Source organism: Panthera pardus, unplaced genomic scaffold (assembly GCF_024362965.1).
Source record: "Panthera pardus isolate Hobbes unplaced genomic scaffold, ASM2436296v1 HiC_scaffold_8, whole genome shotgun sequence".
NCBI lineage: Eukaryota > Metazoa > Chordata > Mammalia > Carnivora > Felidae > Panthera > Panthera pardus.
The window spans coordinates 61,690,691-61,702,741 of NW_026527013.1; the positions used below are offsets into that span (position 1 = coordinate 61,690,691).

Below are 12,051 nucleotides of genomic sequence, written 5' to 3' on the forward strand. Positions count from 1 at the left end.
CGTCCTAGGTCTTTCTTGGCTGGGCCCCTCCTGTGCCCTTGGCACATGGGGAGGCAGCAGGGGTGACCCACCCTGGGGTCGGGGCCTGGAGATTGTAGTGCAGGAGGGTCAGGTGGAGAGCCCCTCCTCACCCAGGAGATGCCTCTGCCCGGGGAGACCCCTGGCAGCATGTGTAAGAAGCTCCAGGCTCAGCTTGGTGGGTGCTGGGTCCCCAAGGAGGGAGGACAGGGCCCTCAGCTTCCAGGGAGGCAGGGGTCCCAGCAGCAGGTTGGGATGCAAAGAGGGGTCTCATTCTTGGCTCTGGCCTGCGCTGTCTGGGAACTGGTCGTGGGCCCGGGCAGGCAGAGCTAAGGGGACATCCAGTCGGGGCCAGCCTCTCTCTCCAGCCCACTATGGGTCTGAGTGACCATAGTGGGGGTGGGGGAGGTGGCCACATGACAGGCCCTGGCCTAAGTGTCCTGTGTGGATGGCAGGAACGGCTCCCTCCCCTCTGCGGGCCCCGCTCCCATGTGGCCCCACTCAGTGGGTCCCTGGACTTTGGAGAAAATGTGGAGAGGCTGCATGGCCATTCCGGGCGCAGTGAGGGGCCAAGGACTTTGGGGACCCACTGCCCCAGCAAATGCCTTTCCGCAGCTGATCATCCAGAGCCCCTGAGTCTGGGGGTTCCTTCCCGAAACTCCCATCCCCAGGCCCACGCCTTCGTGACTGCCCACATTCTCTGGGCAGGTGAGGCACCCTGGACATAGATGGGCCTCCCCCCTGGGAGACGGGGGAGGACTCCCACCCTCCAGAGACACGTGGGGACAGAGCCCCACTTGGGGGTGGACACAGGACCCCCATTCTGTGGGACATGTGGGAACAGAGCCCTGACCTCTGGGGACAGAGGGAGAGGACACCCACCCTCCAGGGGCATGGGGAGGCCACCATTTCTGGGACATGAGTGGGTGGGCACACCAGCCTTTACGAACACAGGGGACAGACCTCTACCCTGTAGGACATGGGAGGGGAGACTCCCCCCCGCTCTCCTGGGGCTCTGCATGGGTCCAGGAAGTGTCTCCCCTTCACAAATGCCATGTGGCCACAGCCTGCCCGGGACTTTGGAGCAAGAGCAGAGGCTCTGAGGAGACACCCATTTATTGAGCAGCACAGCTGGGGGTGGGGATGGATCCGTGGCGGGCGGGTGGCGGGCGGCGGCTACATGGTGAGCTCCTGTGGGAAATGCAGAAAGACAGGGCAGGCTGGGGAGGGGCCCGGCAGGGCCAGCGACAGGGGTCTGGGAAGGGGCCGGCTGCTCACCATGATGGCGTTGACGATGTCACTCTGGTTGTCCCTCAGGGCCCGCACGGCCCTGGCCCTCGACACGTTGGCCTGCGCCATCACCAGCTCGATGTCCCGGAGCTCCAGCCCTGCCTCGTCCACCTGGGCGGGGTGGGGGGAGGTGAGCAGGCAGGTTCTGGGGCTGCCCCCTCCCCGGGAAGAGCCCCGAGTGCCCCTGGCCCCCCTGTGTCCCTGGGCCTCACCTCCTCCTCCTCTTCCTCCTCCTCCTCCTCCTCACACTCGGGCCTCACTAGCGGCCCTGGCGTGGACTCGGGAACCAGGGCGGAAGTCTCCGTGGGCACTTTGAACTTCTCAGCGGCGGCTCTGTGCACTTGCTGGGACAGGTCCTCGATCTGTAGCAGGGGGCACGGCTGTCAGCCAGGCCCCCGCCCCGAAGTCCCCACCCCCACCCTGGGCCGGCCAGACCTTGGCCTCCCCGAAGACCACGTAGGTGTCCGAGGCCGGGCTCTTGAAGACGTCAGGCTTGGCGATGACAAAGAGGATGTTCTTGGACTTCTGGATGGTGATCCTGGTGACCCCCTGGATTTGCCGCAGGCCCAGCTTGGACATCGCCTGGGGGCACAGTGGCCTCAGACCCGGGCATCGGCCGGGGGGGGTCCCAGGCTGGGGTGGGGGGGCAGCACGCCGACGGGGGAAGGGGGGCTCTGCCGCCGACTCTGGGGGACCCTCTGTGGGCTTTGGGCCCACCCTGCCCCGGCCGTACATGGGGCCCCAGCTTCGCACCGGTGTCCGGGACTGCGTTTACTCGACGGCTCGTCGGCCATTGGCTCTGAGGGGTCCCCTTAAGTGGCCGGCCCCCCCACCCACCTTTCGGGCCTTCTTCTCACTGCGACTCTGCTTGGCTTTGGCGACGGTCTCCTCGCTGCCACCGCTGGCGGGGGCCTGGGGAGGACAGGGTCTGAGCCCCTGAGTAGGGGATGCCCTTCCAGGGGTGCGCCCTCCCCCCTGGCCGGGCACCTGAGCTGGGCACTGTGCGCCCTGTGCTCCCGACAGTTCCTGCTCCTCTGGTTCTGCTGACGACTCCCCATGGCTGTCGGAGTGCTGGGCCGATCCCTGGCCGGATCCCGGGGCCCTGGGTGGCGAGTCTGGGGAGGGGGGAGGTGTGAAGAAGGCCTCTGCCTTCTGACTTGGCCCCATAGCCCGCCCACCCACCCACTCTGGTGCCCTGCTCAGGACTGCGCTCCGGCTGTGTCCTCCCCTGCCCCCCACTCACCTTCCTCCAGGCTGTCCTGGTCATCCTGCTGCTCGGCGGCCGGGAGCCCTCGAGGGCCAGGAGGCACTTGGCAGGGGGGCGAGAGCCTCCAGGCCTGGTCTTTGGCATGGGTGTCCCCCACAGGGGCCGTTTTGGGGCTGAGGAGGGGGGAGTGGGGCAGGAGGCCTACACGATGCCCGGCCCCTGGAGGCTTTGTGGTTCCTGAGAAGGTAGCTGCCGCCCGCTGGGCTCCTGCCCGTGGTGGCTGGAGGCCCGGAGAGCCCGCGGGCTCCTTGCCTTCCACCGAGTCTTCCCTGGGGCCCTGGCAAGGGCAGGGAGCAAGGAGTGCCTCTGTGGGGACACGGGGAGCAGAGGGCTCGGGGCCGAGAACCCTGTCCCGGGGCACGCTGGGTGGGCCTCCGGCAGGGCTCTCCAGGGACTGTGCTGGGGACGAGCTGGGGGCTCCTGGTGCCACCTGCGCCCATGCTCCACTTCCCGGGCCCGGCACGGGCTCCCGCTGCAGACAGGGTGCTGGTGCGTGTGGGGTAGGCTCTTTGGGGCAGCCCCTGCCTGGCCTGGATGTGGACCTCAGTGGGGACTCTGCACTGGAGCCCAGCCCCGCCTCCGAGGTCACAGCAAGGGGAAACCCGAGCCCCTGGTTTGCTCTTTGGCCTACCTCAGGGCGAGCGGCAGGATGTGCCCTCCTAGCCCCCTGGGGTGCTGGCTCAAGGCCCCCAGCCCGGCAATTCTCACCCCCTAGGGCCTCCTTTGGGGCTGAGCAGGACCCAGCTGTGTGGGCAGTGCGCACACGGGCCCCGGGATGGGTTCCCTGCTCAGGTGCCAACAGGACCGCTACTGCTTCCTCTCCAGCAGAGACAGGAGTGGGTGGGGCCATGGCCTCCGTGGCAGGCTCAGGGCATTCTAGGGCCTCTCTGGCAGGTTCTGGAGGTTCTAGGGCTGCTACGATAGGCCGAGGGAGTTCCAGGACCTCCATGGCAGGCTCAGAATGTTCCAGAGCCTCCGTGGCAGGCTCTGGGTGTTCCGGGGCCTCCGTGGCAGGCTCTGGGTGTTCCGGGGCCTCCGTGGCAGGCTCAGGGTGTTCCGGGGCCTCCGTGGCAGGCTCAGGGTGTTCCGGGGCCTCCGGGGCAGGCTCTGGGTGTTCCGGGGCCTCCGGGGCAGGCTCAGGGCGTTTGGCAGGCTCAGGGCATTCCAGGGCCTCCGTGGCAGGCTCAGGGTGTTCCGGGGCCTCCGTGGCAGGCTCTGGGCGTTCCGGGGCCTCCGTGGCAGGCTCAGGCTGTTCCGGGGCCTCCGTGGCAGGCTCTGGGTGTTCCGGGGCCTCTGTGGCAGGCTCAGGCTGTTCCGGGGCCTCCTTGGCAGGCTCTGGGTGTTCCGGGGCCTCCGTGGCAGGCTCTGGGTGTTCCGGGGCCTCCGTGGCAGGCTCAGGGTGTTCCGGGGCCTCCGTGGCAGGCTCTGGGTGTTCCGGGGCCTCCTTGGCAGGCTCTGGGTGTTCCGGGGCCTCCGTGGCAGGCTCTGGGTGTTCCGGGGCCTCCGTGGCAGGCTCTGGGTGTTCCGGGGCCTCTTTGGTAGGCTCTGGGTGTTCCGGGGCCTCCTTGGCAGGCTCAGGGTGTTCCGGGGCCTCCTTGGCAGGCTCAGGGTGTTCCGGGGCCTCCGTGGCAGGATCAGTGTGTTCCGGGGCCTCTGTGGCAGGCTCAGGCTGTTCTGGGGCCTCCGTGCCAGCCTCAGGGTGTTCCGGGGCCTCCGTGCCAGGCTCAGGCTGTTCCGGGGCCTCCGTGCCAGGCTCAGGCTGTTCTGGGGCCTCCGTGCCAGACTCAGGCTGTTCTGGGGCCTCCGTGGCAAGCTCAGGCTGTTCCCGGGTCTCAGTTGCAGCCTCAGGGCATTCTGTGGTCTCCATGGTAGGCTCAGAATGTTCCAGGGCCTCTGTGGTAGGCTCTGGGTATTCTGGGGCCTTCATGGCAGGCCCAGGATGGTCCGGGGTCTCTGGGATGGACTCAGGGTGTTCTGGGGTCTCTGTGGTAGTCTTGGGGTGCTCCAGAGCCTCCATAGCAGGCTCTGAGTGTTCTGGGGCCTCCCTGGCAGGCTGTGGGTGTTCTGGGGCCTCCATGGCAGGCTCTGGGTGTTCCGGGGCCTCCGTGGCAGGCTCTGGGTGTTCCGGGGCCTCCGTGGCAGGCTCAGGGTGTTCCAGGGTCTCCGTGGCAGGCTCAGGCTGTTCCTGGGTCTCAGTTGCAGCCTCAGGGCATTCTGTGGTCTCCGTGGCAGGCTCAGAATGTTCTAGGGCCTCTGTGGCAGGGCCAGGATGTTCCGGGGTCTCTGGGATGGACTCAGGGTGTTCTGGGGCCTCTGTGGTAGTCTTGGGGTGCTCCAGGGCCTCCATAGCAGGTTCAGGAAGTTCTAGAGCATCTGTGGTAGGCTCAGAATGTTCCAGGGCCTCTGTGACACGCTCAGAGTGTTTTGGGGTCTTGGTGACAGGCCCAGGATGTTCCAGGGCCTCTGTGACAGCCTCAGGGTATTCTGGGGCCTCCATGGCAGGCCCAGGATGTTCCAGGATCTCTGAGACAGGCTCAGAATGTTCCAGGGCATCTGTGACAGGCTCAGAGTGGTCTGGGCTCTCGGTGACAGGCCCAGCATGTTCTGGGGTCTCTGTGACAGGCTCAGGGTGTTCTGGGGTCTCTGTGACAGACTCAGGGTGTTCTGGAGCCTCTGTGACAGGCTCAGAGTGTTCTGGGGCTTCTGTGGCAAGCTCAGAGCATTCTGGGGCCTCTATGACAGGCTCAGAATGTTCCAGAGCCTCTGTGACAGGCTTAGAGTGTTCTGGGGTCTCGGTGACGGGCCCAGGATGTTCCGGAGCCTCTGTGACAGACTCAGGGTGTCCTGGGGTCTCGGTGACAGGCCCAGGATGTTCTGGGGCCTCTGTGACAGACTCAGGGTGTCCTGGGGTCTCAGTGACAGACTCAGGGTGTTCTGGGGTCTCCGTGACAGACCCAGGATGTTCTGGGGCCTCTGTGGCAGGCCCAGGATGTTCTGGGGTCTCTGTGGCAGGCCCAGGATGTTCTGGGGTCTCCATGGTAGGCTCAGAGTGTTCTGGGGCCTCTGGGACAGACTCAGGGTGTCCTGGGGTCTCAGTGACAGACTCAGGGTGTTCTGGGGTCTCCATGGCAGACCCAGGATGTTCTGGGGCCTCTGGGACAGGCTCAGGGTGTTCTGGGGCCTCTGGGACAGGCTCAGGGTGTTCTGGGGTCTTGGTGACAGACTCAGGGTGTTCTGGGGTCTCCATGGCAGACCCAGGATGTTCCGGGACCTCTGTGGCAGGCTCAGAGGGTTCTGGGGTCTCCGTGGCAGACCCAGGATGTTCTTGGGTCTCTGTGACAGGCTCAGGGTGTTCTGGGGCCTCTGTTACAGGCTCAGAGCGTCCTGGGGTCTCAGTGACAGACTCAGGGTTTTCTGAGGTCTCCGTGGCAGACCCAGGAAGTTCTTGGGTCTCTGTGACAGGCTCAGGGTGTTCTGGGGCCTCTGTTACAGGCTCAGAGTGTCCTGGGGCCTCTGTGACAGACTCAGGGCGTCCTGAGGTCTCAGTGACAGACTCAGGGTGTTCTGGGGTCTCCATGACAGACCCAGGATGTTCTGGGGCTTCTGTGGCAAGCCCAGGATGTTCTGGGGTCTCCATGGCAGGCTCAGGGTGTTCTGGGGCCTCTGGGACAGACTCAGGGTGTCCTGGGGTCTCAGTGACAGGCTCAGGGTGTTCTGGGGCCTCTGGGACAGGCTCAGGGTGTTCTGGGGCCTCTGGGACAGGCTCAGGGTGTTCTGGGGCCTCTGGGACAGGCTCAGGGTGTTCTGGGGCCTCTGTGGTAGTCTTGGGGTGCTCCAGGGCTTCCATGGCAACCTTGGGGCATTCTGGGGTCTTCGTGGCAGGCTGTGGGGGTTGTGCGGCCTCCGTGGCAGACTTGGGGGTGCCTGCAGTTCCCCTTGAGGCCCAGAGTGTACCAGTGTCTGCAGCTGGCTCCACGCCTTCCAGCTGGGCTTGGTTCCAGGCCGAAGGCTCCAGGCCTCCAGCGTGTCTTGTGTCCCTCTCCTCAGGTGCCGGCCTCGGTTCCAAGGTTGTTTGTCCTTCCTGCTGGGCTGCGGTGACCACAGGCTTGATCCTTGGGGTGTGTACGTGCAGCTTCTGAAGCCTGGCCGCAGCGGCAGGTCCCCGGCCCAAGGGGAGGCCTGTGTCCTGTGGGGGCCGGGCTGGGGCCACAGAGTCAGGGTCCTGGCCTGCTTCTTGCTTCAGGGTCTGCGGAGAGTCTGGGCTTGGTGTGAGGTCCCCCTCTTCTGGGGCAGTGCAAGGGGCCAGGCCTACGGCAGCGCCGTCCTCCAACTGCAGGGGCTGAAGTGTGACTGTGGCAACAGGCGCTGGGCCCAGGACGGAGCCCTCCTCCTCCTCCCCCCAGGCCTGCGAGGTCACCCAGGGGTGGCCTGGGGCTTCCTGCAGGGCGGGAGCAGGGACCACCCCTGTCTCCTGGGCACCCGGTTCGTGGCCCTCCATGGCCCGGCCGGCCTCTCCCTCAGAGATCCCAGGAGCGGGCAGCCCCCCAGGGCCATCCTGGAGCAGGGTGGCGGGCTGCGCATGGGGCTCCCCGCTGTACAGCCTCTCGTCGTCTGCCCCCGCATAGGAGGCAGAATCGGGGTCGGACGAGGCCGCTGAGGTGTCGTCCCGGAAGGCGAAGGCCTCGTCCATGCCCTCGGTGATGGAGAGGTCAGACAGTGACTGCAGGGAGGAGGCGAACGTGCTGTCGTCCTCGCCCTCCCCGGCTGGGTCCCCTGCAGAGTCCCGGCTGTCCTCCTCCTCCTCCTCCTCTTCCTCCTCCTCTTCCTCCTCCTCAGGGGCCCTCGGCGTCACCTCCACGGCCTCCACCTGGAAGAGGAGGCTGCCCCGGAAAGGCAGGAGGGAGGCAGGGATCATTGGGTCGTTGGCCAGGAAGTCCAGCTCGAAGAAGTGGCCATCCTGGCCCCAGGAAGAGCTGCTGTCTGCCGTGATGCTGGACTCCGGGGACGGGGGCCCTGGGGGCCCGGCAGGGGACGGCTCCTGCTCGTTTGCCACAGACCCCGGCGGGGAGAAGCCCCAGCCTGAGGGGACGTCCAGCCCTTCGGGCGGGACCAGTAGGCTCAGGGAACAGGACGGGGACGAGGCCCAGCTGTCGCCGTCCGCTGTGATGTAAGAGCCCGAGGGCGAGGCTGGCGGCGAGTCCCCCAGCTCAGCCTGGGTGTCCCGGGCGTCCCTGCGGGGCCCTGCGCCGAGGAGCAGGGCACAGGTGGTCTCGGTGGGGGTGGAGGGAGGCGTGAAGTAGGAGTCAGGGTCTGGGGCAGGGCAAGGCACAGGAGAGTCACCCTGAGAACACAACTCGGAGGGTGGGTTCAGGCTGGGATGCCCACCTTCCCGGTCCCTGAGCTCTGGCAGGGCTGCCCTGGGTGGCGGGGGCGCCCGGCGGGTCTCCTCGCCCATCACGATCCGGGGCTCCAGGGTGGCTGGAGGGGGACCCCCGGCGGGCCGGGCTTCGGGTGGCCCAGGGCTGGGGCTGCCTTCTGCGGGGACCGCCCAGGCGGAGGGGGTGCCGCGCGGCCCCGCATCCCAGCTGGCTCCCTCCGGCGGGGGCCGGGTGCCCGGCTTGCTGGGTAGGAACTCGAGGGCCAGGCCGCCAGGACCCGGGCTCAGGGCACAGTGCTCCAGCCGGTCCCCTCTAGGGGTGGAGGCCGAGGCCACATCACAGGATGACTCTGTGGGAAGAGAAGGGCGTGAGGAGGGTACGGGGTGTGGAGTGCAGGGCGGGTGGGAGAGTGACCTGGGGCCGCACCATCTGGCGTGGGGCGCAGCGCAGCAGCAACGGGGGGGATGGGGAGTGGCAGGGGGTCAGCCGAACACACTAATGGGCTTCTCTCTGAGGCTCTGCAGGGGTGAGGCTGGTACCCGTCTCCTTGGGTGCCAGCTGGCTGGCCCCCTGCCCTCAGTCTGTGACCTCTCGTGACCTCTAGGGAGAGGCCTCCGCATTCAACTGCCCTGGGACAATGAAGGCCTCACAGCTCCTGTGAGGCGGGGGCCCGGGCCCTCTTCCTCATCCCTCTCCTCACTGCCCCGTGGGCACCTGAGGCCAGCCTGCCTGCTTGTAGCCGGCCCTGCCCCGTACCTGCTCCCAGAGCTGACGGGACAGGCCCTGGGCTGGAGCACACAGCGGGGGCAGCGCTGCAGTGGGGACGGGCCCTGGGGAGTCACGGGGGGCTGGAAGGGCTCCCCCCCCTGCCCAGGAACACACGAGTGGGTCCCCTGGCAGTGTTAGGGAGGCTGCCTCTGGGGGTCCTGTTCTATGATGCTCACCTGCGATCACCCCCCAAGTACCTCTGTGCCCTGGCTTTCTGTCTGCAAAGTAGAGTATTTGCCAGGATTAGAGAGGAAACTTTCACAAAGGGGCAGCCCCCTCCCGGGCCTACCCGCGGGCCTGCAGCCGTGGCTGAGCCCGGGGCCCTTGGGCCACACCACTGGGATTCTCAGGTGGTGGGGGGACCCTGAGAAGCGGGTTCACAAGCTGGCTGCAGTGTGACAGACACCCAGGGCCTGGAGGTGGGTGTGGTGGGCGGGTCGGGTGGAGTCGGGGCTCTTGGCACCGAGCCAGTGTGGTGCCCTTACCAACCTGCACTGGGGCAGGGAGAGGGCAGAGCTGGGCCAAGGGGGGAGGGGAAGGGAAGCCAAAGGTCAAAGGTTTTTGTAACCATCAAGGTCGTCAAGCAGCCTGAGCAGAGCCAGCCTGAGACCCTGGGTCTGGGGAGTCCTAGCCTCCATCCACTTTACGGGACCCCAGAGGGAGACCGGGCCCCTGGGCCCAGGACTGGTCAAATTGCTGGGTGACTTCTATCCACAGCAAGGTGCCCATGGCCCTCCAGGACCCACACATGGCTGACCTCCGGCTGGTCACCCTGGCTGGCCCTCCCAGACCCAGGCAGACCCCCTCAGCCTCCACCAGCAGTGCTGGCCCGGCCTCTCTGAGGATGTGGGCCTGCGCCCCGGCCCTAGTTCCCCAGACCTTGCTCCCCCAGGGCACCCCGGCTCACAGCGGCCCCTCTGCCTTCCCCAGGCTCCAGCTCCAGTCCTGCTCCGCAGACCCAGGCCTGACCAGTCACCGGCGCTGGGGCGGCCTTCAGGCATCTGAGGGTTCAGCTGAGACCTGAGCTGCCCAGGACTGCCTGACCCTGGGCTCCTCGAAGACAATGGGGCGGCGGCCCAGAGGGCGGGCGGTGGGCCCGCGAGCCCCAGAGCTGGGGGATGATCCCCACAAGGCCCCTCTGGCTCCTGGAGGACACCCGGGTTCCCCCTGCCCTTCCCCGCAGTCCTGAGTTGGGACTTGCGGGGCATTGGGTGGGGGCGGGGGGGGGGGTCAGGATTCAGGTGCTCGAAAGGGCAGGACTCCAAAAGGACCCGGGAGGGGACGGGGAGGGGGGCTGGGTAGAGAAGGGCGGAGAGGGACAGGCGGGGAGAGGCGGAGGGCGGCCGAGACGCACGCAGGAGCGAGACCTCACCTGTGCGGGGCCCGGGCCCGCCCGCCTCCGGCAGCAGCAACTCGGCGCGGGCAGCCTCCCCGGGCATGGCCTGACCGCGCGCCCTTCCCTCCGTGCCCGGTCTGTCCGTGTGTCCGTCAGGCCGAGCCTGCGCGGCCACCGCCCCTCGGCCGGGGGGTGGGGGTCAGCGGATGATGTCAGAGGCGCCCCGCCCGCTGGCGCTGGCGCCCCGAGTGAGCGTGCGCGTGCGCTCCGAGCACTGCGGAGGGCCGTGCAGGGGGGAGGCGCCGGGTGGGGGTGCAGCCTCCCTCCCTCCCTCGACCCAGGCTGCGCCCTCCTTCCGCGCCGCGCGGCCCCGCCTTTCCCGCAGCATCTCCGTCTTTAACGGGAGGAACCCGACCCCATGGAGCATCACCCCTAAGCCGGGAACTGGCAGGGGCGGGGGCGGGGACGGTCGCCAGAACTCGGGCTGCGGGGGCCTGGGAGCTCTGGGGGAGGCGGCGGCGCAGTCCTGGAGCCCGGCCTCCTGCGCCCCCCACCCCTTGCCTCCATCCCGGAGGTGAGCTGGAGCCGCAGCTCCACGCTGATTGGCTGGTCCTCGCCGTCGGTCTCCGTGGCAACCGCCTCCCGGCTCCATGGAAACCGGAGGGCAGGGAAACCGGTGGGAGCGCCGCGGGGCGGGCGGCCCCGAGGGAGGGGGAGCCGCGGCCAACCCCAGTTCCCGCCCCGGTCCCCGTGCCCCCCGCCGCTGGGCTCTCGGGCAGAGGAAGAGGAGACACGCCTTCCTCGTCCCGGAGGCCGCCCGGGCCACACCCCAGGGGCGACAGCGCTCTCGAGCCTCCCTGATCTGTGCCCTCACTCCCACCCAGGCCCTCCCGCGCTCACACCCGCCCAGTGCCAGGCTCCGGCCCGGGACACAGATGACCATTGTCACCACTCCTGAGCTGGGTGCAGGCAGGGAATCAGAGCGGCGGTTGTCGCGGGTGGGGGTGGGGGGAGTGTCCCCCACCTTGTCTGCTGCTGGCGCGACCCTAGACGCAGCGTGGGGCTGGCTCTCTGCGTCCTGCACCCTGTCACCTGCTGGCAATGCCGGCGACCCGTCCCCTCGTCCCCCTCCCTCTCCCCCCCCATGGGCTCCCCTTCTCTTCCTCTCCTCCCCCACACCCTTCATCCACACCTCCCAGGCTTTCCTAAGTTGCCTCCTTCTAGGGCCCTTCACCCTTTGCCTTGGCAGACCCCCTCCTAGCTCCCACTGCCCTGCAGACCCCCTACCATCTGGACAACACAGATTTTCCAGAAACCCAAAGTCCTTCAGCAGTCCCGAGGGGCTTCCAGTCTGGGCATAGGCTGGTCTCTCCTTTCCTCCTGACTAATCTAACAAGAAATTCAGGAAATAAGAGACAACCAAAACAGGGGCGCCTGGGCAGCACGGTCACTTAAGTGACCAACTCTTGATCTCCACTCAGGTCATGATCTCAAGCCCCACGTCGGGCTCTGCACTGATAGTGCGGAGCCTGCTTGAGATTCTCTTTCTCTCTCAAAATAAAAAACATTAAAAAAAGAGGGAGGGGGTCACCTGGGTGGCTCAGTCGGTTGAGTGTCCAGCTTTGGCTCAGGTCATGATCTCACGGTCCATGAGTTCTAGCCCTGTGTCGGGCTCTGTGCTGACAGCTCGGAGCCTGGAACCTGCTTCGGATTCTGTGTCTCCCTCTCTCTCTGCCCCTCCCCTGCACGTGCCCTGTCTCTCTCAAAAAATAAATAAGGAAAAAATAAAATAAAAACTAAGGAAAAAGAGTATTCAAAGAAATGATAGCTGAAGCTTGTAGGCAAAAAATAGAAACATATCTTCAAGCAGCTGAGCAAATCTCAAACCCTAAGGCAACCCACGTCGGGACGCCTGACCTGTGACATCTAGCGCTGAAGACAAAATCAGGGAAGCGGCTGAGAGACCCAAGGGAGCACCGAGGAGAGCCCCCGTG

At 66.7% G+C, this 12,051-nt stretch overlaps 1 protein-coding gene across 1 annotated transcript; it reads right to left on the reverse strand.

Moving 5' to 3' along the window:
* Positions 1-1,116: 1,116 nt before the first annotated feature.
* NACAD (NAC alpha domain containing) lies at positions 1,117-10,285 on the reverse strand. The gene is made up of 8 exons (XM_053897966.1): positions 10,094-10,285; positions 2,552-8,302; positions 2,296-2,423; positions 2,146-2,220; positions 1,744-1,890; positions 1,521-1,670; positions 1,297-1,419; positions 1,117-1,209 (listed from the first exon to the last, which is right to left on the reverse strand). The coding sequence occupies exons 1-8, from the start codon at positions 10,158-10,160 to the stop codon at positions 1,195-1,197; spliced, it is 6,456 nt and encodes a 2,151-aa protein (XP_053753941.1). The 5' UTR covers positions 10,161-10,285; the 3' UTR covers positions 1,117-1,194.
* Positions 10,286-12,051: the final 1,766 nt, after the last annotated feature.

What these genes read in the sequence shown, in the direction of transcription:
- NACAD (XM_053897966.1), bottom strand. Translation starts at nt 10,160, where the DNA reads ATGCCCGGGGAGGCTGCCCGCGCCGAGTTGCTGCTGCCGGAGGCGGGC. An exon ending in CGGGCCCGGGCCCCGCACAG is followed by an intron (nt 8,303 to 10,093) that starts GTGAGGTCTCGC and finishes CTCTTCCCACAG; the next exon opens with AGTCATCCTGTGATGTGGCC. An exon ending in TGGTCTTCGGGGAGGCCAAG is followed by an intron (nt 1,671 to 1,743) that starts GTCTGGCCGGCC and finishes CCCCTGCTACAG; the next exon opens with ATCGAGGACCTGTCCCAGCA.